The sequence below is a fragment of the Lagopus leucura genome, unplaced genomic scaffold (genome assembly GCF_019238085.1).
Source record: "Lagopus leucura isolate 7727_CA_CO unplaced genomic scaffold, USGS_WTPT01 Super-Scaffold_100157, whole genome shotgun sequence".
Classification (NCBI taxonomy): domain Eukaryota; kingdom Metazoa; phylum Chordata; class Aves; order Galliformes; family Phasianidae; genus Lagopus; species Lagopus leucura.
In genome coordinates this window covers 2,405,142-2,432,619 of record NW_024962334.1, presented here as the reverse complement: position 1 = coordinate 2,432,619, position 27,478 = coordinate 2,405,142, and the positions used below count along the sequence as shown (strand labels likewise).

At 39.1% G+C, this 27,478-nt stretch overlaps 1 protein-coding gene across 1 annotated transcript in view; it reads left to right on the top strand.

The window, feature by feature from the left end:
* Positions 1 to 27,478, top strand: part of POU6F2 (POU class 6 homeobox 2) — a 247,270-nt gene that overhangs the window by 131,607 nt on the left and 88,185 nt on the right. The window contains exon 4 of the mRNA XM_042888910.1: positions 22,590 to 22,924. Coding sequence (XP_042744844.1) covers positions 22,590 to 22,924 — 335 coding nt within the window. The remainder of the gene's footprint in view (positions 1 to 22,589; positions 22,925 to 27,478) is intronic.

The following is a 27,478-nucleotide window of genomic DNA, read 5'->3' as shown; positions in this document are numbered from 1 at the left end:
CAGATTTACCTCATTTGTCTTGAAATAGAAGCACGTAACTTTTGCTTGTTGGCATGAGAGAAGGTGTTCATTAGCAGGAATACTGGGACCACCTTCATTGGGCTTCCCTTGACCTCAGTGTTCATGCTGCCTTCTTTCAGAGGGCATGATCCATCATCTGGCTGTTTTAATCCACTGTGTGTAATGATACGAGTAAACAGAGGCAATTTTTCCTCTCAGAGCAGCACACAAAACTCACGCACTAACCAATGTGTGTTTGTGTGAGAGAGAAGTATTCTCCCCTAGTATCTCAGACCAGATTGCTTTCATTCCTATCTTCTGTGCTTCTTACATTAGTAGGAAGGGAAGCAAGGTGTTTTCCTGGTCTGTCAGCAAGTGAGCATTGCACTTCAGATTGCTACTGACCTTGATGGTGCCATAACCCCCCAGGAAGAACTGGTGACACTAGGAATGCCTGATGGGTAATAGTTAAGATTTTGCTACTCTGCTAGGTGACATCGCAGCTGGATGCAGGCCCCTTGAATCATTCTTCTTGCTGAGATTAAACAGCAAGAGTATCCCAGCGGGCCTGGTTCCATGGAACAAAAGGGGGGAACAAAAGCTGTTCCTAACAGGAGAACATGAGGGCATCCATATCCTGAGAAGGTTGTAGCTGAAAAGAAAACAAACTGGCTGATGGGTTCTAGAATGTCGATTGTTGCCTCTCAAAGTATTTGTAAAGCCTCTCACTTTTTGCACCCAGGTCATAAATAATAACTCCTAAGTCGAGCAATTTTCTGGACAGTGCTTGCATGTTAAGAGTGATAGTTGGTGAATTCTGAGGAGAAATTCTAGAGGTAAAAACAAACAAACAAGCAAACAAAGAAAAACAACCCTAAAACCCCAGTTAGCACATCAAATTAAATGCTTTTCTGAAACTACTTTTCAGGGTGTTTGGTTGTACCAAATTAAGGGAGAAACTGTTCTGCAATTGCAGAACGAGCTGCTCAACTTGCAAATATTTTCTGTTATAAATAGGCTATAGGAAAATTTTACTGACAGGTTATTATGACTAATTTAATGCACATATGATCCACTGTCTGGGCCAACAGTTAAAATTATAAAGTATTCATAAATTTACTGACATTGTAGGCAACACAGTGTTACAGCAGTAAACATTTCTTAAAATAGTGGTATTGCTATGCCTGCAGAAATGCAAGGCTTCCTACCAAAGACAAATTTTTCAGGTCTCTGCGTATTAGTCCTTCAGCTTTGCTTATGTGCATTTGTGACAAATGAAAGCGGTCATATTGTATCTCCATTTAATGTTAAAACGAAAGTAACAAATTCATACAATTCACAGCTTTCTGCATCAGAGTTCTTATAAAACCTCACACCCCAGTTCTACAGAATCATTTCTGTCCATGGTCTTTCTCTTAACGATTTTTTATGTAGTTGTCTGCCCCAGCTACTCATGATACATGAGAGGCATAATCTTGTAACAAATGAAGCTTATTAATTCTTACAGTTCTTATTCAGGCAAATTTCCTTCAGTGAATAGGAATTATGCTCAAGTGATAATTGCATCATCTGGCTCACGGTTTGTGTGTTTAGAGATCTCTCAATTCAGTACCATAAAATGATGTTGCAATGTGTTAAAGCAATGTCTGTAGTCTTCTGCTCTATTGTTCAGCTCCATACATCCCACAGCTGCCAGAAGGAGCTTCTTTCCAGCAGGAAAATCTACGTAGTGGCAATAAGTTGAACACAGAAGATCTCGCTTCCCTTTTAGATCTTTTCATTCTTGTATAAAGTGTTTTGCTGTTAGGCTGGGAGAAAAGTTCTTTCTCCATCTGTTGGTTACATGCCTCAGAGCTTGTGGCAAAGCCAAGCTCAGAGGGATGCAGTTAAACCCCTGATTTTTATGGACTATTTTGTCATCAAAGTTAGTATCATTGGGTTTGCATACATGTGTACTCCTTTGAAGCTAAGCAAATAGTAGCCTTATGTTGATTGCTGGTCACACCACAGGTTTATTGTAATGACTGTTGCTGTACCTTTTTAAAGTCTGCTGTTCTGTCCACGCTTATTGGTTCCTTGATTTTTTAGAAAAATTCAGCGCTGGATTCATTTGCAGAATTCATGATGTAGAATTTTAGGGCTGTCCTAAGCACTCCTGAAGTACAGCCATGGAAGGAAGCGAGGTATTGAAAGAAATAAATCAGCAAGATCGGAGCATATCTGTCATTTTGTGCTGTTTCACCATAAACCTTGGGTTCATCATGGGAGATTAGGCAGAAAAAAGAAAGATGGTATCAAGCCCGTACCGATTGGAGAGAGCTGTAAAAATGCTGAAATGGCAGGTTTATGTAATTTTCATGAAGAAAATATAAACCTTAAAGAACAGAACAGGGAGCAGGAAAGAATAGAAATGTCAGTGCATGAAGGTTCAACTTCTCCCCAAAATCTGAAAGCAGTAAACTACCTCAGATGTGAGTTGAGAAGGGGAGTTGGAAATGTGGTGGAATGCTACTTCAGAAGAGGTGAGAAAGAACTCTGCCACTTAGAAGAACAGGCTCAGTGTTAAGAGACTGCTGACAGGGAAAGGGGATGAGTTTTATACTGGATCTACAAAACGTGTGTGTGATACACAGCTAAGTTGAAGAATGAAGTAAATCAGAGAAGCGCTGTTCATGTAACAATAACGAGGCGACTCGTTAGCAACTGATCATAATATTGCAGAAAATAGCAAAAGGAAAAACAAAAGTGTAGGTGAGAGGGCAACATTCTCTGAGGAGAAGTCTGCTTATAAATATTTTTAAAGTATAGGAACATCAGTGTTAAAAAAATGTGGAAGAAGGAAGCAAGTTGGGTCTGTCTGTGCTAGACACATAAGCAGTGTACAATTAAAGTGGTGATGAGAGCCAAGTACTGCTAACATCTGTTTCAAGGATGGGGCAGCTTACGATGGATCTTGCCTCCAGTATTAAGCATAAAACAACTAAAATGCCAAAACCCAAAATTCATCAGGCAGGTGAGGTTGAAAGTTAGCTCATTGACTCTCTATAAAACTGAATTCCTCAGTAACATCAAAAATACTAGTAATTTTTCTTTTTTTTTTTTTTTTTTCAAAAAATCCATCTCTATGGGCAACTTTCAAACTTTGCTGCAAAATTGAGTGGAATTCAACTGCTTTTCACTCACATGGTTCTGCTTCATGCAGTGAGAACTGTAAAAATGCAGTCTAAGAGTCCATACAGGGCACCCTGAAGAGTCACAGAACGAAGGGAACATGAGGAAATAATAAGTAAGCAAATAGGAAATCAAAAAAGGGTGTGTTGTTTTTTTTTTAAAGAAAAAAAGAGTGGAGCAAAGGGACCAATTCAGAGGAAGAAGAAAGAAGAAGAGAATGTTATGGGTGAACTGACTTTCAGAAGGCATGAAGGCTCATGTGCCATCTGTTTGAAACAGGTTGCCCAGAGGGCCTGTGGATGCCCCATCCCTGGAGGTTACTGAGTCCAGGTTGGATCTGGGCAGCCTGATCTAGTGGTTGGCAGTCCCACCCACAGCAGGGGGTTCAAACTAGTTGGGCTTTAAGGTCCTCTCCGTCTTGAGCCATTCTTTAATTCTATGATATGATTCTATGCTCTTCTCTACTTCAGTAACAATTTCATCTTTGGTATTGCCTTCCACATGATTAGTAGATGTTCCTCATCTAATCGAGGGGAGCTGTGTGGCACTTCCAGAGCTGAAACTTCAGGTTTCACTGTATTTGGGAGAAGTATATGGCAGTCTGTGTCACTTCTGGACTATTAAGCAAAGACTTGCCACTTCCATATCTGGGAGCTGTTGGAAAGGGTCCGGAGGAGAGCCACAAAGATGATCAGGGGACTGGAGCAGCTCCCCTATGAGGACAGGCTGAGGGAGCTGGGCTTGTTCAGCCTGGAGAAGAGAAGGCTGCGGGGTGACCTCATTGCAGCCTGCAGTACCTAAAGGAGCCTACAAACAGGAGGGGAATCAACTCTTTGAAAGGGTAGATAACTGCAGGACAAGGAGAAATGGTTTTAAGTTGAGGGAGGGGAGATTTAGGTTGATGTCAGGGGGAAATTCTTACTAAGAGAGTGGTGAGGTGCTGCAACAGCTGCACAGAGAGGCTGTGGATGCCCGTCCCTCCCTGGAGGTATTCAAGGCAGACTGGATGGGGCCCTGGGCAGCCTGGTCTGGTATTAAATGGGGAGGTTGGTGGCCCTGCCTGTAGCAGGGGGGATGGAACTTGATGATCCTTGGGATCCCTTCCAACCCTGGCCTTTCTGTGATTCTGTGATTCTGTATCCACATGGCCTCTCCATGTCCCCACTCCCCCCTGAGTCACAGGCTTCCTCAGCTGATGTGTGCAGTCAACGTGACCGAAAAACCTGCCTGTGAAATTCCAAGAAGCTGCAGCTGCTGGATAAAACTTGTCAAGTGAAGAAATTGCAATTTGACAACAGCTGGCCACAAATTAGAATTTGCTCAAACAAGTAAAATGAGTTTGTAGAGGCGTACCTCAGCACACTATCATGCTTCTGCTGTACTGTTTAGCTAAATGCCACCCATTAATATTTCAGTGAACAAGGCCTCGTGCTGGGATCTCATAATCAGCCATTTACTGTAACGAAAAGAGTACCACTAACACTGTGCCCAACTCTGGTTTCCATTTACTTTTGTCCGTGCACTTGGCCTGATTCTAGAGTATTGCTGCCTACATTAGGGGCATATGTAATATTTTTAAGCTGAGGCACTACAGCACACATGCAGGATTATGTCCACATCATATGGGTGAGAAAATCATTGTGTACATCATTGAACTGACAAGTACTGTACCTAGGTTTTTATTGTTGCCATCTTTATTCCACCTCCAAGTTGAAGATTCAAATTTTGTTGCCACTAGAAATTTTGAATAAAGAATCTTTAACTTAGATTTGGATTAAGAATGCCTTTTCTCTTCAATTCCTTTGGTTTTGCTTCTTTTCTCTTGTTGGAATTTCCCTAATATTATCTTCATTGAGAGTTAGTAAAACCTGAGTCACTTTAGCTAACATTTTGTAAGTGCATTATATTTCTCACACCCTGAAAACCCAGTCCGGTAAATAAAATACCAGTTGTTCCCAAAATTGGGCTGTTATAAACTCAAACATTAAGCCAGGTGCCCTGAGGTTTAGAAGTTTATTATTGTTAGATTTCAAACCTCTTTTTCTATTCAGTGTAATTCTGTGGTCCACAACTCTGTTGGCTGAATACTGCACATGTTTAATGCGTCTTATCTTCCACATATGGTTGGAAAGCTCATGTTCCTGCAGTAACCAGGCCTTGAAATTGCTATTCCAAGTTATGTGGATTATCAGTCATATATTTTGAAATCAGGACTTTTTGTTGTGAATTGTAATTTATTCTGACCTTTACTGAGAAGTAGCTCAGACTGATTTGTTTTAGCAAAACAAACTTCCTGTCTGTGAGATGCTGTTCGTGCAAAGTTTCACTGAAGTCACCTCATTTACCTGTGTAGGGAACTTGGAGAAAAATGCTGTTGTACAGATTTATCTCAGGATTTCTGTTTTTTTTTGCTCAGGAGTTATTATAAATATTTTTAAATATCATTTTTCTAGCTAGAAGTCAATTAGTCAGCATCCTTTAATCACTGTGCGCAGCAATGTGTTTAATGGAAATGAATTTAGTAAATCCTCTCATTCTGTCACCAAAGAATTCTAGGTTCTGTTCTCTGAATGCAGAGGCAGTCCTCATAGGGATAAGCTTTAGATGAGGCTTAATTATTAGTTTAATGTACCTTGAGATCCTTTGTGAAAAGCGCTCAATAAACACAAGAGTGTTGCCTTTATGTAGGTGCACAAGTAGGTAATTGCACCGAAATTTATGTTTGACACAAAATGATTCTGTTTGAAGAAGAATCCCTTGGATAACCAACTGCTGGCCTGAAATGGCTTCCCATTTCAGTCCAGCTGAAATTTCACCACTAAGCTGCAATTTAACTTCAATTAATTTAGATGTTTAGTTCTTTTCAAGGAAATTACTGACTGTTTTTATCTGAATCAAGCATATATATCATATTCACAATACATCTATGGATAATTTGGATAATAATGTGGATAAGTATCAGCATTATTCCAGTAGTACACAGCTTGTAATTAGAACAGAATTTTATTTTTTCTCTCTTACATGATTTCAAAACATTGTATCATGCTGGTTGTTTTTTTTTTTTTAAGAATTCCTTATGAGATTCATGGATTTAACCATTATTCAATTACATCTCTGTGTAAGCTTCAGACCTGCTATTATTCAATTCCTTTTTTCTCATTCAGACGTTTATACTGCATGTATATTTTCAAGTCATTCCCACCATAACAGCAATTTTCCAACTTCTCTGTGCAAGAAAACGATCTTTAAAATTGTCCTCGCTCTGTAGTACTTAAGAAAGGGAAGAAGTACATGAAGAAGAACCTCAAAGATGAAGGCCAGGCTTGAAGCACAGTTTCATTAATACTGGATGGCAGGAAAGGAGCCAAGTCCCAGATAATGAGGAAGGAGTTGCAATTTTTTTAAAGCTATCTGGTGACAGGGAAAACAAAAATGACATTCAGCTGACGAATGAGGGGAATTTGACCTAGCCTTTTGACCCTTGACAATCAATCTTACCTGCTGCTTCCTAAAGAATTATAGCTGTGCCACTCACATTTGACTCTGGATTTTTACATTTGTTTTTTACTTTTTTTCTTTCTTCTTTCTTTCTTTCTTTCTTTCTTTTTTTTTTTTTAATTTTTTTTTTTAACATGTGGTCCAAGAAGAATAAAGGTATTGCATGCAAGACCACACAAAGCAGAAGGCTGTCTTTAAAAAAGAGAGAGAGAGAAAAAAGATGGAGGAAACAGACCATCAGGCCAGGGTGGGGTTAAAGGAAATACAGCAATAGAACAGTTTATACATGCTATTCATAAATGCCTGCCCTATCTTTGAGGCTTCAGAAGGTCACATAAATAAACAGCAGCCTGGCATCCTCCTGCTAAGTGCTCTATCCCTAAAGCAAGGGCTGTGCAGAGCAGCTGCTGCTGGTGTGCAGAGCTCGGGGGACACATGGTGGTAGAGACCAAAGAGCACCCTTCATTTTGAAGGGTGATGTTCTGACTGCTCAGAGCAAAACAGCTTGAAGCTGGCCCAAAACTCACAACGAGTCCCTACTGCCCTCAGTTGTAACATTAAAAATAATGGAACTTTTCAATGTAGGCTACCTTTGGTTAATGCAAAAGCAAACACAGTAAAGGTGAAATACAATCCTATGCAGGGGCTTTGACAAAGCCAGAGAGAAATCAGGATTTTCTGAGTTTTCATGGTATTTTGATTGTGTTTTTAGTTTTTTATTTCAAGTTCCATTGCTATGTACTCTATTAAGGAGTTGCATACCCTCATTATTAGAAAAACGGTAAGTCTAGACAGCAGACATCTGCATTATCTTATGAAGGGTGGCAAAACAAGTACCAATCACAGCTAGTAGCACAACTGTGAAGAAAATTGAAAATCAGATCCACAAAACAAAAACCTCCAAAAGTAAGAAGGTCAAGGACACATTTTCCTTTTCGTTTTGAAATTTAACGAACTGATCCAGCTCTCATTACTCTGACATTCAGAGAGGGGTTTGTCAAGCTGTCCTCCTTGGCCATAGTGAATCATGTATTTAAATTTGCAGCATTTTTGCCTTGAGATACTGAAAGTAAGGCTACCCATCTTCATGGTAGTTCTCCATCTTTTAGATTCTGTAGAGTATACAGCCCATGTAGGCTTCGTGCACGGGCAGTATCTCCACAGTGCCTCGCCTGACTGCTGTCTCCACTGCCCTCTGATCCACTCTATATGTTTTCCATGGATGACATGACTAAATATTATCTTCATGACTGAATGTTGCCTGCATAAGCTTTATACTGTATGGTTTTTCATGCATGTGTATGTGTCTCACCTGTCCAGGAACATCATAAAATCTAGTCAGTTCTTGGTTTATTGCAGTTATTACTTCTAACGTATTCAGAAAGAAAAATGAGCACTCTTTTGAATTGCTACTCCTGAGGGCCTGTTAATTATTTTGCAAGGGGTTACGGAAAGGGAAAGAGAGGGCTGTTGAACAGGAGAGGAATTTCCATTTGCTATGTATTCTTCTGTCATTTGGGAGGTAATAATCACTGGTGCGGGGAGGAAGGAGTCTCATACAGTGGTTCAGATTTCATAAGTGAAATGAAAGCCCAGGTACAGAGCAGTGCAGTTGTATTTACAGAGGAAGTGAGGTCAGTAAGCTTCCAGCTCTAGCAAGATGACAGAATTTATGAAGCATTGCAATCGCAGGATGTGGTTACCTGCAGTCTATTCACGTAACAAGCATGCTGGGGGCCTATCGTTATTGCCCTTGAATTTATTTTCCTTTCTTCATTTTCTTTTGTCATCTTCCTCTTTATTTAGCCTTGCATACTGCATTGGAGGAATCAGTTTATTACCTGTGTTGTGGTGTTGGTGAGATTTTCTCATGGATTTTTTTTTTTTGTTATTATTATCATTAACTAGTTTGGTTTAGTTGACTCTATCAGCATGTCTCACATGATGATAGAGGTGTTCACAGTGGCGTGCAATGACCATAAGTACAAGTCTTCCAGATAGTCTGGGACTGTTTTTCATTCTGAGGAATTCTTTAAACCTGGTGTGAGACAAGTGCCTTAAAATGTGCCTGTGCTGAGAGTTCGTCTTAAAAGACTTCCTTATTACTGGAGATCTCAAAAAGTCTTATGAGCTGCTGGAAATAAATGCATTACTCAGACATTATCAAAAAGTAAGGAAAAGGAAATAAATGGGTGCTTTCAAACCCCTGTATCTCATTAGCACAATGTAGGAGGTTGTGCTTCCTGTCTCTGTACCAATCTTTTCTGTGTGGAAATAAAACTTGGTGAGTCTTTGACGCCTTCATTGTGGGGATCTTAGCACACATTGCTGTATTTCACTAATTTAGCTTCCTGTGGTGAGGAAAGTTTTTGTCCATCCTTTTTCTTTTATTGAATGAGAAAATGAGGCAGAAAGATTAACTGCCATGCCCAGTGTTGCATAGGCACAACAGGTTCAGGAATAGGAAATAGATTCCCACATTCTGTTCTTCATCTGCAATATAATCAGTCCTACCTCTGTTTCTGATGTGGCTTGTTTTCATATGCAGGGTGATGGTATTTTTCCAATTAGGAAAATCACAGGAAAAACACAGCATCCAGGTGGGAATAGTATATTTCAGTACAGCATATTTAATTATTTATAACTACTTTCTTTGTCTGATTGTTTGATTGTTATTTATTTCATTTTTCCAGCAGAAGGCTTGATCATTTGAGCCGCCTGAAATCAAACAGTTGGCAGTGTTTACAAATTATGAAAATGGTTTCTGATTAAAGTTTTCAGTGGGGAGATTAAAGTTTCAAATCAGTGCGTAAGCCAAAGGCAATCTTCTGCATCTCAGTGCAGAGAGAGCTGCTTTGTGGCATGGGCTGTGTGTTCATAACCATGCTGGCATGAGGCATATTTACTCCATGATCCCTTCAGGACCATCTCGTTTGATTGCTCTCGTGGCATTGGACAAACCAAGCCCTCTCAACTGAGTGAGATGTGGGTCTGCAAGGCAGATCCAGACAGAAGACACCAGTCAGTATCTGTGAAAAAGGCCACCTTCAGATGCAGCTGAAGGAACTGAGAGAATCATGCATGGTTAAAAGGCTTATCTATTTTGTGGATATTCTGTTGATCAAATCTTGAAATCATTGTAACATAAGTTAAATCAGCAATGCTTCTAGCAGTATGATCATGAGAATTTAGAGGTTATTTCACTGTGCAAGCTGATTAAAGGGTATTTGAATTAATTTATTTAAGAACACTTCTGCTTTAAAAAATTAAGATGGAAATAACTTGTCTGTACTGGTCCATGAGCCATCTGATTTACAGACATAAGAGGTCTTATGCTTTTGGCTTCCCCTCTTTATTTCCAAGGGCAAAACACTAAAGCAAGTATTTTCCTGGTATTTAGTCTCTTTATGAATTGGAAATCCATGTGTTCCAAAATCCAAATAAATAAAATGGCCAGTAGTGCACACTGAAAACCTGACAGCGAAGTGTGTTGCACTGGAGGGTTACTTAAAGAAGATTTGCCTTCTCTTACAGGTCTCACCTTCATACCTGTTTTGTTTTTTTTTCCTCATGCAGTTCTCACCAGTTCGAATATCTGAATAGCTATTGGGGAGAAAAGAAAATTAAAAAATAAAAATGAAAAAATTCCCTAAATATTCTTGAAAAAATAAAGGCAGGAATTTACAATACTCTTTTTGTTCATTGTCACATAAATAAGGCCTTCTTGTGGTTATTTCTTTAGTTCCCTTGTCAAAGGCTAAGATTTCTGGACTGCCATCGTTGTTCCATAAGCTATAAAGAAGTAAATGTTTGCAGATGGTAGGAAAAAAAGACTGTTGGGGCCATATTCACTCAAAGTGAGGTCTCTGTACAAGAAGAACAGCAGTTGATACTGGACATGAAAGGCATAGGAACTGCCTTCCCCTGCAAAATATTGAAGGCCCCCTGTAGAGCTGGTATTTCCAGGTAGTTTTTAGACAAACATAAGCCCCAAAATAGCCTTATTTTAAAGACTATGGGAGAGTAGGGGTGAAAGTGTTTGGGGATCATGTGATGCTGCACCTGGCTCTGTCTCAAGGATGGAGATGAAAGCATAGCTTGCCCCATGCTCCCTGGTGCTTGGATGGAAAATCAAAGCGAACCATAGTAATTTCAGCTTCATTGAAAACACACAGTAGAAAAAGCGTCCATAGTTGGCAAATGGAAAAGTTTTAAGTTGATGATGGAAGAAACATTTATTTCCAAGCTTCTGAACTAGCTATTAAAATCAACAGAGTAAAGACAAAATACCTGGCACTGAAAACGAAAGGAACAGTTTTTGCATCTACTTAGTTAAAACTTGGCAAAACAGACATAAAGTAGTGGTTTCAGATTTCTGTGTGCACTCACTGTGCCAAATTCTGTTCTTAGGTTTGCCATGATAGATAGTTCGTCCCATTTAAGAAGCATTTATTCCATTAACTTTTTTAATCAGGATTCAATTCGAGCAAAAAAATTTTGATCTAGAGTCAGCACTGACATGTGTTCCTTTATTTTATACTGTTGAGTGGTCCAGGCTTATCATTTAAATACATTATTTTGGAACAAACTCACCTCCATTAAATTGACATCAAAGTTAGTGTAGTAAAACTGGTAACAGTGTTTGCGCAGCTTTTATGTAGTGTTTTTCATTTGTACTTCTCAGTGGGCTTCCTTAAGAGGATGAAAAATCAACCAATTTCAGAAGGAAAGAGACTCCAGCACAGTAAATTCTCTCCCCTCTTCCTTGGCCAAATATCATTATCTGTGACTACACATCAGTGACCAATTTCACATGATGTACATTATCCACATTTTCTCAGTTCTTTACAGTTGAAAGTTAATGTTATGCATTGCCTTGTTAAGTGTTGTATTTAACAGAAAAAAAATTAAGAGAAAATGGTAATTGCTCTGTGTAAAATTCACATAATCTAGTTATATCACTGCCAGTGATATTAATTCTTTATAGAAGAATTAAAAACAGACCTGTTGAGATGCATCCTCTGTTAAATCTTCTATGTCTATGGAGAAAGTTCTGCAGAATTTTATTGTAATTCTAAAAACAATAACATTAACAGCAAGCGCACTAGATATTTACAACAGTCATAGTGCGTTAGTAAGCATTATTTTTTATTTGCATTAACAACTTGTTAAATTTATTCAAGAGAGTGAGGAACTCAGAGGTGGCAAACAATGAGTAGAATGCTACGTAGCATCATTCAGGTAAATATATGCAGCTGATGGCACCTGCACCCTTGTTCAAAATAATGTTCCGTTACCCCGAATATTAAAGCTAAGGCACATAATGCCTTATCAGGACTAAGTTTAGCTTCCTGTGAGATTTTTTTAGAATTACTGATTGGGAACCAAATTCCACTTTTCTTCCAGTTTGTGGACTCCAAAAGCAAGTGTTGCCATTGATAGGACTAATAAGTTTCTACTTGGTGCATTAAAAGGGCAACAGAGTAGTGTTCTGAGTGCGTGGACACAAACTGAATGATTTTTGAGTAGATTTTTGGTCAGTTGTCCAAAAACCTTTGGTTTTTGTTCCCTTTCTAAAACTGGTATACAGGTAAGTAAATGCACAACAGTGAAAGTTCAGCATCTGAATGTTGATGAATCTGAATCCTGATGTGCTTTAGAAAGGGTTGAAGTGCATCGTGTATTGAGTGTCAGAACAATGTGACTGTTTGCTGGACTCTCCAGCCCTCCTGGCTCAGCTATGGGTGGAGCTTCATCTTAACACAAAAGTGTCACTGTTTTCATGGCCAGTGAATGAAGAACGACCATAAAATCTTCCCCCTAATTCTCCCATCCCAATTTTCTACCGATGAAAAGTTGATCTATGTCATCAGTGAATAGCTGAATTGTTTCATTCAATGGGGAACAGGAAATTTAGGTAGCATGAGCACTCAGAGAGCAGCTAATTTGCTGTTGCTTTGAGGAGGTGATAGATGCCAAGCTCAGCAGAGCCAGGATCAGCACCTGAAGCTGCAGCATGTTTGGCTGATGAGCCATAGGGGCTGGGGGGAAACCTGGTATTCAGCCTCTCTCATTTTTCTGCAAATTAACAGTGAGCAGTCGGGCCATCTGTTGCAGACAACCCAAAGCAGAGTCCAGAACCACTGAATTTGTTTTTAATCTCCCTGCAAGTAAAATAAATAGACTAGGAGAGATGTAGGTAGATTGTTTCAATTGACCTGTAATTAGTTCAGAGCTTACAAAAAGAAAACAGCTACTGGTCTTGTGGCATGTTTTGAAAGACACACAAGTAAATAGAGCCGTTCTTATCCATGTGTGAAAAATAATAAAAATCATGAAAGATTCTTAAGAACAGTGCAATAGAATTCCTGTGAGCCAACAGCAGGCAGGCATAGTGCACACTGTTTAGTGGCACGTGCCTTCGTGGATGGCTTGCGGTGTGGCTGATCACCAAATTAGTTTGCTTCCCAGCTCTTCTACAGTTTCTTTTATGGAATAAGTTGGTTTGTCTCTCTGTGCATTGATTCCTTATCTGAAAAAAGAACACTTCCAGCTTCTGCTTACATATTGAGGTTACAGCACTTGGCACAGCATCTCCTCACCAACCCTGTGACCTATGCTCAAGACTGTTTCTGCACCACAGCTATTAAGTAATATCTGGTGTCATTTAAAGAAAGTTTTTAACTCAGTTTTTATTCTTCAGTGACTGATGAAGTGTACTGTGCTCAACCTGGTACTATGCATGTGTTCCCACTGGTTGGGAGTGGTCTTCACTCCCTGAAAGTTCAGCAGGGACAGAGAGTGTTGTAGCCCTTGCAAGCTCTTTGTCCTATTCCACACTTTTTTCACCTTGTTGCCTCCACTTTTAATTTCTTCCAAAGACAGGGGAAGTACTGGGCTATAATGAGTACCACAGGGCCATTGCTGGCAAGGTTAAAGCCTTCAGCCACTGCTCCAGATGAGCATTTGCACAGCCTCGCAGCAAGGCAGGATGCCTTTTTTTGCTTGGTTCTCATACTTGCATTTGGTCATTTTATTGACTGTAAAGGAAGGACTAGTCTGGGCTGTGTTTTCTCCCTTTCTCCTGAAAATGTACACACTGCTCTTTTCTGAGTCAGCCCATGGCCTTTTCTCACTGCCATTCAGCTGACTTCTCTAGTAAGCTGGCGTCTGCGTGCTGGGAACAGAATTTGAAGCAGCTTGAAAAATTGGATTGCTTATACAAAATTGAGTTGTATTGAGTATCCCCACCTTCATATTGGACTGACAGTGGAAAATGATAGAAAGACAGATATAGTAAGAGCCTAACAGATGAAAGAACCTGTCATACCAAGCCACACGATGGACACAGAAGTCTGCTCCTTCCCTCAGATGAGGTCAGGGGAAAGTGATATTTTCCTTGTTATTGTAAGGATACTTCCACCAGCTCAGCATCAAGGGCTGCCTTTTAAACCACGAACACTTTGATTCACTGTTTGATTGTGTTGCTTAAAAACACAAAACAACACAAGCAAACAAAAGCCTCACACACAAAACTCTCAGTGAGTTCCACTTACAGTAACTTCAGTTTTAGTTAAGGAAACATGGCTCACTTTACAGACTCTGTGAAGATACTTCTAATGATTTCTGATCTTCAAAGCATCGGAGCTGCATGTGTGCCTGGATAAGTATTTCTTTGTCAGAAGAGTCATTTGCCATAAACAATTATAGAACAAGCACTTGCAGATCTATTACCAGAAGGAATGCAAAATCATCCTTTGGAGGCATCAGGCAGTTCAACAAGTTTTGTTTTTAAATCCATTATGAGTCCTGGTCATTGTTCTCTGAGTCAGCACTGTTGTTTCAAACTTAATTTCTTTGTCATTCATCTGTTCCCTGTCACAGCCCTCTGATTGTGAAATCTTATATTGAGCTGTACTGGTCTTTAGATGATAATTTTTCCTCTGTCAATTAGTTTCTTTCAAAGGAGTCCCCAAGAAACGGGAAGTTATCTTTCATTCTGGTCTATGGGAACATTATTGTGTGTTCAGTAGGGTCTGGAGATCCAATCTGTAGGAATAATGTAACACTCATTTTGATTTTCCATCCGTACACTATTCTGTTCTTAGGCAATCTGGGACAAGTCCTGCTCTCTGTAGGTAAAAAACTGCTTTTATCTGGCATAAGAACTTGATGCTAAGACTCTTGCTCCTTGAGTTCTGAGGGCCGTGTTTTTACAAATAATAATAATAACAATAATAACAGTAATAATAAAATAATGAAATAAAATAAAAGTGCGAGATCTCCATATCTAGGTATTACTTGAATGCCTTTGGCATTCAGACACTTACATTACCCTCAGACAATGCTATGGTGGGTTTTTAATTGTCTGTCTTTATATGAAAGTCCCTTGATGATTCTCTGATTGGTCCCCTGGGTCTTGATGATACTCTGACTCCAGTTAATGTTTCAGCCATCTGTACAATATGGGGCCCAAGGTCCCATTTGAGCTGAGGAAGCAAATGGCTTATTAAAGTCTAATTTCTCCATCTTGTTCTTGCCTTTGGGCATTTTAAATAGGTTAACACAATTTTTACAGCACACTCAGGGAACTTTACTCACATAGCATTGTCATAAACTAGAGGCAAATTGCCCCTAGATTATTGCAAAATGGGAAGTATTCCAAATATTCTTGCCCTGGTGCTTAGTCGAGCTCTCTATCTAGAACAAAAGCTTATTCTTTTTCTTCTTCAGATTTTAGGGGATTATTGTACATTTTAAAGTTTGGTGGAGAAAAAAAAAATGTCAGATTTATTTAACGCAGTGAATCATTTTTCAGGGAAGTTCCAGTATTCATCAAAATGTGGAGACACCACACCTGATAAATTATGATGCTTTGCTTCTTAATATTTCCTTTTTATTGCTTATGTTCCTTAAAGTGAATTTAGTGCTTGTGAAGGATGCTGGATATGAGAAGAGCAGAGAGTAGAGCTCTCTGTTTATCTGCAAATCGGTGCAGAAGAGCATTGGCAATGCAAGTCCCCATAACCCCGTATGGATTCTGCATTTGTAATGCTGAGGAATCACCTTTAGGAAGGAGAAGATGCTGTGGTGTCTTTACTCTTTCTATCCTCAGCCTCTCAGCTGAAAATGCAAATAAAGGTGTCAATTGATGCCACCTAAGGCCATAGTCTTTATGATCTTCCTAACAGGTACTGGGAGACCATCAATTTGTTAGCTTGACTGTGTGGCAGACTGTTTCCAATGCAGGCTTTCTGTGGGTATCTGTGTGAGAATACATCTTCTATACTTCTGATGTATCTAATACATCTTCTATAAGTTAGAAAACACTCAAAAAGCACTGTTAAAGTGCAATGAATTTTGTTCCTTTTGACCTAGAGTAGATTTGAACCAGTGATTCAGAAATAATGTGCTCTGTATCCCATTACTAATCTCTTCAGCCACAAGTCTAACTCTTCCTTCTTTTTTTTTTTTTTTTTTTTTTTTTCAACAAAGAAGATGCTAAATTGTTTAAAGCAACTCACATTTTGCACTTAAAGGAATATTCAAGCATATGGAGAAACCACATTGGGTATTTGGCTAACCTACCCCTTATTACCCAAGAGGGAGAGAGTATAGACAAAGACTTGCATTAAGCTGTTCTGTGTGTGCATTCAATCTTCAGAAATGTGTTTCAAAGAAAGACACGTACCTCATTAGAAGAGAAACAACAGGGTGGAAAAGAAAAGCAGGCCATGTCAGCTCAAACGCAAGCCCAGATTCTTAAGTTATTTACACTGTTTAGTTTGAGGCAATGCAAATCCATTCTCCATTACTGGGAAAGTGGAAAAGGCATTACGTTCTTGAAATGGCAAGAGCCAAATTCTGTGCTCAGTCAAATAGGAGAAGTTTTAATGTATGTTTTTCTCCTTTTTAGTTCATTGTGCATTATATCAAGGCACTGAAGAACATCTATGCAATTATGTAAATAGGAAGATAGAGGATAGAATAACACAATCCTTTGTAGGCTAAAATTGCTTCTTATTACTCCTATCCCCTCTTCTTCTTTACACAAAAACAAACACAAAACATTAATAAAATAAATCAGACATTATGTGAAGCTTATCCACAAGAGCAGATTCTAGATACAAATTGAATCTCTGAGCATTAATTTGATATTCTGCCAAGCACTGTCGAGGTCTTTAGAATCTCAGTCTATATTACGAATGAGATGTGAAAAAAGACTTATAATTTTTACATTGATTTCATTGTGTAAACATTTGTGGGCTTACTTATGTTCCTTCCTTTTTTTTCTGAAATCTGATTAAACTTTGAAATGCATTTTTAAATTTAAAATATAACCAGAGTCATTCCCATTCTTATACAATAGTATATTCACCAGAGGCAGTAGGCAGTTAGTACTACTTTCAGTGAATACAACCAGGATTGGGATTTGAAGGCAGAGCCTTTTCAGGTTTCCTACTAAGCAAATTATTCAATTGTTATCCCTGTCATGGGTCAGAATGTTTCACAAAGTGACACTGCAGCTTCGAGTACAGTTGCATTAGAGTTGACTTTTTCCCATTGCACCATTCTGCTTGACAGATGTTTGTTTTAGCTTTGCTGTAGTTTCCTGTGTAGGTAATAAACAGAGGAACAGAAGATACAAGATCACAGAAAGAACACATTTTGTGCAAATACTGTAAATGCATAGCAGCACTGTACTTATTGGACTCTCAAAAGGAACTCAGAGTGTGCTCTCTGGGCCATAATGTTCTTTAAGTCCTTAAACAGTCTAAAGTCCATGAGAAGTATTGAGGTAGGTGAGCTGGGAGATCAGAAATTTTATTTTTAGTGACTCTTGACCATCTGTTTGTACACCTTTATTCATATCTCTCACTGATGTTAACGTTTTGATATAGTAGTTAAGCATAATCTGCTTAAAGTAGTATCATAAAATGTAGGATGATCCCTTTGGGAAGTCTGCTGTGGCACTGCAGAGATTAAAACCAAGAAATTACAGTGAAAATTTAAGTTTGAAAACTCCTAATGGCATTGTTTCCTCATAAGAAGTTCTTAGCAGCTTATCAGATATTTGGTATAGATGCAACATGTACATTTGTTAAGGAAAATTTTACTATCACACAGCTTTTGTGGATTTTCCCTTTCTTTTTTTTTTTTTTTTGAATCTTGTATGCACTTTTGGTTAATTATCTCGTGTTTAAAGTAATACGTTTTATGTTACTTTTTAACCATAGAAAATAGTTTTTGTTTGGTTTTTTTTTTTGTGTGTGTGTTTTTCATCCTTTTTTTTTTTTTTTTTTAATTTTGAATGCAATTCTGAAAGAAAGTGTGCACTTGTCACTTAAAGATGTCAAAGTTTTACCCAGCTGTTAGCCAGTAAATCATAAAGAGATTCCTGAGTGGTAGGTAGGCAGTGCCTGTTATCTTTTATACATGCAGACACAGCACCGTTGTACCACCTGAAATTCCATCAGTCTCTAAGCTCTGCAGAAGTGACAAATGCTAGACAGGTATACGATTTATAATGGATGAGGTATGCAAGCAAGCTCTGGGAGCTGGATTGGATTTGATTACAAACAATAATGTGACACAACCTCTGCAGTGGATGGTATATACATTGTGAGAGGCAGTGCAATCAGGCAGTACGAACACTAGAGAGTAGGCAGGATCCAGAGCCCTAAATTCCCTCTTACAGTGCACTAACTGCGTGGCTTTGGGAAAGCTTTGTCTGATCGAACAGTTCTCCCTGTCTGTTTGTTTAGCTACAGCATGTTAAACAATCACGCCTCACTAAGCCACTTCAATGCATGTCTCCAAAGAGGTTTTCTAAAGGAATCCTATGAAAATCAAACAATTTATGTGAATAATTTTATGCAGTTGCTGGAAATGAACTTGAAAATTTCTCCATGAAGAAACTTTTCTCCATCAACACAATTTCCTGCAAGGGACCACCTTCCACACCAGCAAGAACAAGTGCACTTTCAGCACAAAAAGTGCGCGGTAGGGACACTGATATTCCTTCAGTGGCCAACATTAAAGTATTCAGCAGCACTGAATCCAAAGATTTTCTACCTCTAGATAAGGAATGAAGTAAATCTCCACGTTGAGTCATCATCTGTGAGTTCTGGACATGCCCACAGAATTTAAAACTTTCAAAGTCAGCTTCATACCCTCTTCATTTATTGGATGTGTGTGAGTGATTGCATCTGCTCACATTTTAATGCACAGAATTATATTGGCAATGGCTGCTTGGCACCAGTTACATTTGCAGTTCAGTAGGAACTGAACATGTAAAGGTTTGGATAGAAGAGGGGTGTTGAAGTAGTTTTTTATCCTTTTTTCCAATCTGGATTATGTCCCTTGTTATATGGGTTGACAGAAGAAAGAACATGAAGATCAAAATGTACATTAAGCAGGGCAGTGACCTTGTCAAGAATGGCAATTCAATAAGGATTTAATTTTTAAGAAAATAGTTCAACAGCTGACCAAAGAACGACTTGTTAATGAAACCAAAGCCTATTGTCAGCATAACCATTCTGTCAAGTAAATCCTAACGTGTCACAGCAATATGTATAAGCAATTATATATGTAAGCAGTTTAATTCATACACTCAGTAAAACTGGATTTCACAAAGTGTGGGTCCTCTGGTAAGCATACAGACCATTATGTTCCTGTCTGTGGTTTAGACTCAACAACTTTTCACTTGCAAGGCAACTAATAGCCCTGCTTAGAAATATTAAAATGAGCTCTGAAAAAAAATTGTATGCTCAATGGGAAACATCAATGCTATTATTTATTATTACTTTCCTGATTCCTGTGAAGCATATGAAAATATATAAAAGAATAGACTTACACTTCATTTTAACCACTTCTTCATTGGTTTAATTTTTCAAGAAACTTCATTTCCTTTATACTTTGGGCTCCTCGCATGTCACCATTTTACAAAATCCAGGCAGTGATGCTTTTCCTGTTATCACTGTATCAAGAGATATTTGTTATATACTCTAAGTTCAGTCACAAGACCCCTGATAAAAATTTAACACAGTCCTGTTTTTGCAGTTTTATGTTATCAAGATACAATGATCCCTCCATCTTCTCTTACTTCATGTTATGTTAGATTGATACTTTTAGCATTACTTCAACTGCCGTATTTTTCAAATTTTAGGTGAAAGGCATTCTTGAGAAGGAATATATGTTCTATATTCCAAAAATATTTCTGTAGATGTCCTCCCCCGCACCTTGAATGCTTTCTCCTGTCCCCTCAATGCACTGTGTGCAATGTTGGGCATTCTTACAAATCCATTCCAAGCCAAGGCCTATAAGAGTGCCATACTGTAGAGAAGTGTTTGAGGACTATTGCTGCACAAAAAAGATAAAATAAAATAAAATTAAAAAATCACTGTATCTTAATTTGCTAAAAAGAAATCTTGTTCTTCCCAGTTGTGCACATTTGATATAAAATGACTCTCCATTCCTCTCTGCAAGCCACATACATTACAAATTACACCACTCATTGCATTCATTTCTCTATAGAAGCAGTAAGAACATTTGTATTTAAAGTCTTTGTTCTTGGTATCAATGATTTGTCCAGACAGATGAGCTACCACAGGTGAGGAAATAGCCTGCACAAGCTAAAGAGCTGGTTCTAATCAGACTTTTTTCTTATGAGAATTGGAGAAGTTCTTCTCCCTCTGTATATACACAGATGGAAAGATGGAATATGTGAACAGTATTCTTTGCCATCCTAGGTGCTTCACAGTGTGGTTAATATTTGTGTGTGCAGTTGCTTTCTGGTACGCACACCTCCTTTCTTTGTTCTCATATTCCTTAGATTATACTTCTACTTTCTACCCCTTTGACTTTAGGGCTTTTGGTTCTGGATTCTCCTGAAGGAATTAATGGAGTGTATGCTTTCTGCAGGTCGATTTCTTTCGCATGAGCTATCTCATATGTTAATGGTCACTCTGTTTTATGTTGAAAAGCCAAATTGCTATGAGTAACTTTAATGATTGGAATATATTGGTCTTACCCCTCCTCCTCCGTCACTTTATTAGGTCATTTGTTGTAGTCACATCCACAACAGTAATTTTTGCAAAGACTTATTTGTAGTATGAATCTTACCTTTGATGAAACTAAATTTAGATCAGCTGTGAATGTAGGTAGGGGTGACCAACAGCTCTTCCTGCCATATCTTTTACTCTGCCTCCATACAGACTTTTCTGGCTTACCCACTCTGCCTAAATTTTCTCATTTTCCTTTTCCTTTCCCTTTTTTTTTATTGTTACTTCTTCACACACACACACACACACACCCCTTTTCTTATGCCAATTTATGGTTCATTGATTTCATAAGCCATACCAAGACTTTAGGTTCATCCCCAGGGTATAAACATCTGGAAAGCTGAAACAAGTATTTCAACACTAAAAGAAGTAGGAATAACTTGGCTTTATCTGCCAGTTTCCAAACAGTGTTTTTGTCCATGACATCTGAATCTCATTTTAGAAACAACGGATCTGATTCACACCCAGTTTACTTTGGCTTCTGATGATGGAACTTAGCATACAGAATGGTGTTGGGAATGCAGTACAGAGGGTAAAGTAGTGTGCTGACCTTATAAGCTGTTCAACTTGGAATCCTATAGGTATCTGTCACAACCCCAAAGCTGTGTAATGACAGAGCCCCAGGTGACTTATTCAGGGAGGAATCTGAGAAAGCACCAGGTTCCTGTGGTATTCTGGCTGCTGCTTTAAATGTGCTTTTCTTTAGTGATGTCCCTGTGGCAAACTACTTGAGTTTAATCAATGCCTCAGTCAATTAGGGAGATAAAGTTTGAACCTTTGTGCCGAAAGACTGATGAGAGCTACTGGTTTCCAAGGCTCACATTTCATAGAATCATAGAATGGTTTGGGTTGGAAGGGACCTTTGAGATGATCTACATCCAACCCCCTGCTGTAGGCAGGAACGCCTCCCTCTAGATTGGGTTGCTCAGAGCTCCATCCAGCCTGGCCTTGAATGCTTCTAGGGAAGGGGCATGCACAACCTTGCTTGGAAAACTGTTCCATTTTCTCATAGAACTTCTTCCTAATATCTAGTCAAAATCTACCTCTTCCAGTTTAAATCCATTTCCCCTTGTCCTGTCGCCACCTGCCCTTACAAAAAGTCCCTCCCCAGCTTTCCTGTAGGCCTCCTTTGGGTACTGGAAGACCACTTTGGAGCACATGCTAGCACAGCATGACAGACTTTTGCTACCAGAAGTAAGCAAGCAATGCAAGTTTTCAAAATGCCTACATTGTTTCACCAGGAGAAATTTATGGCTTTTAGCTGTGAATTATAAGGAGCAGCTGTAATTTCAGAGGCATGCATTTTATTGAGTATTTTTTCTACCTATGTATTGTTCCAAAAAATTCACTGTTGAACATTCTATTTTTTGACACCTGCAGTATATAGATGTTACAAAGCTCTTTTCAGAGCATTCTTTATTTTACAACTATGGCTTTATCCGGCTCTATGTAACGGCACCAGTTTGTGTTATGAGCCCTTGCCACAATATGTGCAGTGTTATCCTCAGACTCTTCTTTGGCAGGGAAAGTTCCCATTGGCTTCAGTTGTAACCTTGTCTGAGCCAAGACTGCCGGTCAGCTTGGAGGCCTGTGCAGTATACAGAGCTGTAGCCCCACTGCAGATTAGCTTTCATTGTCCTCACAGAAGCCCATCTCTTAGCATGGAACCACAGCATTCATTGCTGGGAACATGTTAATTAATTTGTTGCCACAACCTGAAGTCTGACACCAGCTGACCTTACTGGGCACCATGCCCCACAATACATTAGAATCAGAACTTAATAACTTAAGGATATCTTTAACATGACAGGTAATGCTGAAACCTACAAAACTCTTTCCTCTCTCTTCTATTCATAGCTACCTCATCCCTGAACTCCCAGCTTCAACAGCTTCAGCATCTTCAGCAGCTCCAGCATCAACAGCAGCAGCAGCAACAGCAAGGACAGCAGCAGCAGCAGCAGCAAAGCCAGCAGCAGCAGCAGCAAACTCAGCAGTCACAGACTCCACAGCCACCCCAGCAGACCCAGCAGCCACAGCCACAGCCATCAGCACCTCCACAGCAGAACCAAACACAGCCCCAAAGCCAGAGTCAGCAGCCTTCAGTCCCACAGTCCTCCAGTTCCCCTCAGAAACCAAGCCAGTCACCAGGGCATGGCCTTCCATCTCCTCTTACTTCACCAAACCCATTGCAGGTAAGGCACTGTGTACAAATCTCTAATGATTTAGTAAAAAGAGGTGCATACTCCCTTTGCAGGGGGAAATCAAATGAACTTCTGGCCATACAAAATAAATTCTACTTCACAGTAGTTAATCTTTATAGGCAAGCAGCTTAGAACAGGCCAAAAGCTAAGTCAGAAAACCATAATTAATGATGGTCCTAGCTTGTTTCTTTCTGAAGAGTAAACATCTTTTGTTCATACATACACACATAGCCCATACCACAAAACCCATAGAAAACTATCTTGTTTTTTTTTTTTTTTCCATAGATCTTTACAAAGAGCATTTTCCCAGCAGTCACACCTCATAACTTATGAGAGCAGCAAAATTAACTGCTCATTTTAGCAGCAGGTGATCCTGACGGTCCCTAAAAGAAGGGCTTCCACTAGTGTATGTGTGCAAGAGATGGATGGATGGAATGCAGTTCCTCTTCAATCCACAGTCCTAAAGTTTGTCCTGATTAGGATCAAATACTTCTGTTAAGAGGCTTGGTATAGACTCCAGAGATCAGAATGCCAGAATTAATACCAGTCCTTGGCTCACTCTGCCAACGTGAATGTTTTCTAATAGACCATGTCAACAGCTATGGCACTCAAACTGATACTGGACTCTTCCCATCTTAGAACTCCTGTACAGAAATAGAACAGAAATAGAAGAGCTATAAAACCATGGTCTGAATTTCTTACACTTGGGTGTTCTCACACAATATGTTTCATGCAGTATTCATGTCCTGCAAGAATGGCTTTGACTATGCCAGCAAGTGTGGTTCTGTATAAATGCCAGGGAGATCTGAAAAGTGAGCAGCGCCTCTTTTGTTGAGTAGTGAAACTGCACTTAGGAGCAAGCTAGTAATATTGAGCAAAGTCTCTCTTCACTTTATTCCCTAGATTTTGAGACCACACTTCAAAAGTCTTATTCACACTGCTGGCTTCAGCCATTTGCTACAGAAATTAAGCTGCATTAGCTTAATAATTAAAAAATCCTTTTTGAAGCAATTAAGGGAATTGGCTTACAATAAACTATGTTTGCTTATTGTGGCCAGTTAAACTTGCATTAACCCAAGTTGCAACTGAATTGCATCAAATCTGATTTTGTAATGGTTTAGATAGATGACTTAAAAGTCCATTGTAAATGTGTCCTTGCTTCCTGAGCTTTTTCCTACAATAGAGTATAATGTTTCTAGAGTTTCTCTTGTAAATTGTCTTAAAGGCTTCTTAGGCACCACTTAATGCCCAGTCTGTCATGCTAGTTACTGCTTTGGGACCCCTTAATATGCAAATTATTGAAACACAGAGACAGGAATGGTTCCAGAGGTGCTTCTGTTACATTTTACTGTTTTGGTGAAGCTTTAGTATATGCATACTAATTACAAATTCTGTATGTTGCTATAACTGCCTACTAAATACTTTTACCTCATTCCATTTTCCAGACAGAACAGAAATTAGCTCACAGAATAGAAAATAGCTTACAGAAATTAGGCTTCAAATAAGAAGAAAAAGAGGATGATCTTAATGAATATATCTCAAGAATTTGAAATCTGAACTTGGAATCTTAGCTCTCATACATCCGCTGGTCCCACTTTAAATCTCTTCTGATTGTGAGTACTTCCAGTCTCACCTATAACCTCCAGATACAGACCAGGAGGAGCAGTTTCTAGGCCCTGGAGCGTGTCCAAAAAAGTGCAGTGAAGCTGATGAAGGTTCTGTGGCACAAGTCTTATGAGGAGTTATTGAGGGAACTGAGATTGTTTAGTCTGGAGAAGAGAAGGCTCAAGAGGAAACACTATCGCTCTCTACAACTACCTGAAGGGAGCTGTTGTGAGGTGAGGGTTGGCTTTTTCACCCAGGTAACAGTGATAGGATGAGAGGGAATGGCATCAAGTTGTGCCAGGAGAAGTTCAGGTTGGAAATCAGGAAAAAAATTCCTCTCAAAAAGAGCAGTAATGCATTGGAACGGACTGCCCAGGGAAATGGTAGAGTCACTGTCCCTGGAGGTTTTCAAGAAAAGGGCAGATGTGGCACCGAGGGACATGGTTAGTGGACCCAGTGGTGATGGTTTGATGACTGGACTGATGATCTTGGAGGTCTTTTCCAGCCGTGTGTGATTCTCTGATTCCACTGATGGCTATGCAGAGTCTTATCTCACAGATGAACAGTAAGAGCAAGTAAAATCAACAATTCCTTGCATAGGAATTGGAGGTGCCAATGTCTATGTGTTTATGGAGTTACTTTGGCGCTCTCTTTAGCAACCGTATCCTCATAACTACCCTTCTGAGGACATTCTGGGTGTGGCAGACCAGACAGTAGTGGAAGATGGGATTCAAGTATTCTGAGGAGGTTTTAGTTCAAAAAACTTTATGAAAATTACCAAAGTGAGAGGTCTGTGCTTCCCACTAGGCTGAGTCCAGCCAGTACTGCTAAGCCAGCCACATGGTTGGGACACTTTCTGACCAACAGCCGATGGACTATAACCCATTGGTTGTCAGCTTTGGTGCAGCTTTAATGAAGAAACTGGGGGGAGGAGTTGGGGGGAAGGTTTACCTTACTTCCTCTACTCAACATGAATAGTTGCTGTGAATACCTAAATTTGTTCAACTATACATGTATGCTATGTACTGACACCCACTAGAGAAACCTAGACTAAGTATAGTGCTGCAGCACTAGCCATAATGATGTGTGCAAGGGCCATTGATTTGGCCTTCTAGCCTTGTCTACAGCAAGTGTAATGCTCCTCAAGTTTTTCTAAGATCAGAAATTAAGAAATAATTAAGAAATACTTAAGAACTTGAACATGCTGTGTCACATTACTGAGAACAGTGAAATTCATTAATATGCAAACAAGTAATGCTCAGAAATAACTCCAGAGGAGCGGCTCTTGCACTTGACATGTGGCTGAAGAATGTGGTTGGATATTTTCTACAGCAGAGCAATACTGAGATCTCCTCCATGAAATTTGACATTTCATCCTAAATCCTGCAGAGAAAAGCAGTTTTAACTCCATAGGTTTAGCTTGAAGACTGGATCTGAAATTGTTTTTCACTGTACTAGCATAAAGCAAAAAAAGGAGAGAGCACACATTTGGCAACAGTTTGTATATCCAGTTCATCACGGCTGCTTAGAATGTGGATTTTTTTTAATGTCTAATGCTTTATCTTCAAAATAGGCTGAAAATTAAATTCAGAGATATTATGGCCTCTAAGGTAATGATCTTTATGAAGCAGAATGAAATGGGGTTTGTCTGAAGAATATTAAGGGAATAAAGATCAGCTAAGTTAAAGTTTGCCAGCTTAAATTTCATTTCTGAATTCTTGATTTTTTCATGTGGGCTTTATCCTCTTACATTATTCAGGATCTGTCTGAGAGATATTAGTTTAGAACAATGCAACCTCAAAAAATTGTCATGGAAAGTCAGTAATTCAGGAGGATGATTGTGTTTGTTTCAAAAACTCTGAAGGATAACAGCAATTACATCTCAAAATGTACAGATGCTGTCATGTCCTTCAGAAAGCAAATTAAATGAAAGTGACTTGCTTAGGTATACCTGATTGAGGTACTGTTGCTGGATGATCAGAAATTAATACTGCTGGGGCACAGTACACCAGCTAAAACTCTCAAAACAATTCTTGTCAGATTGTTCTGTAATACTCTGCTCTAATTTTATCAGCACTCTTTGCTCAGTTCAGTGGGCTGGATTGTAGTTATAAAACTATTACATTTAGAAAGGCTTTTAATGATTATGTAGAAAGGTGAAAAACCTTACTTTAGGTTCCAGGGCCTGACTTCTTGTAATTACATTAGCAATGAGGTCCCAGATGTATACTAGTGAAGGCAAAATCACAGCAGAAGAAGGGTTATAACTGATTTGCAAAGGGTAGCAAACCGAAGGAGAATTTTCCAAATCAGATATGCATTTCAGTGGGTTGTGGGTCAGGTAGATGATGGAAGGACCCTCACCCCTTCATTTTAAAATGGTGAAATTCCTCGTGTAGATAATTGTTGTCTTATTTTTGCTTTTGTTGTGTCAGTTGATTGAGACAAAGCCATCAAAAGGTGAAAGGCAACCTAGCTCATGTTGTAAATTGAGGACCTTGAAACTTCTGGGAAAATATGCTTCTCCAAATATAACTTTCCTGTGCATTTTTAATGTTATTACAGAGCAAACTGTATAGGTTCTTGAATGGTCAGCATGTTGCAACTCGAAAACATAGTTAGCACTTTTACAGAGTTTCCATTCAATTAAATTTCTGGAGCCTTAAGATCTTGATTATACACTGTGTAAAGTTAGATGAGGCAAGTATTAAGTAGCCAATTTTTCTGCTTGACTGCCAGGATGAGGTGATTTGTATCCGCAATGTGTATTTAACTGGCTCCAAATGGGAGGTTAGCTTCTGGTGCTGACATTTGCCGTCTGTTTTAGTGGTATAGATAAAATCAGCCTACCTACAGACATATCTACAAACAAACAAATAAATAAATAAATAAAATAAAGAGTCACAGTGTAGGACTAGAAGAATTCCCAATGATTTCTAC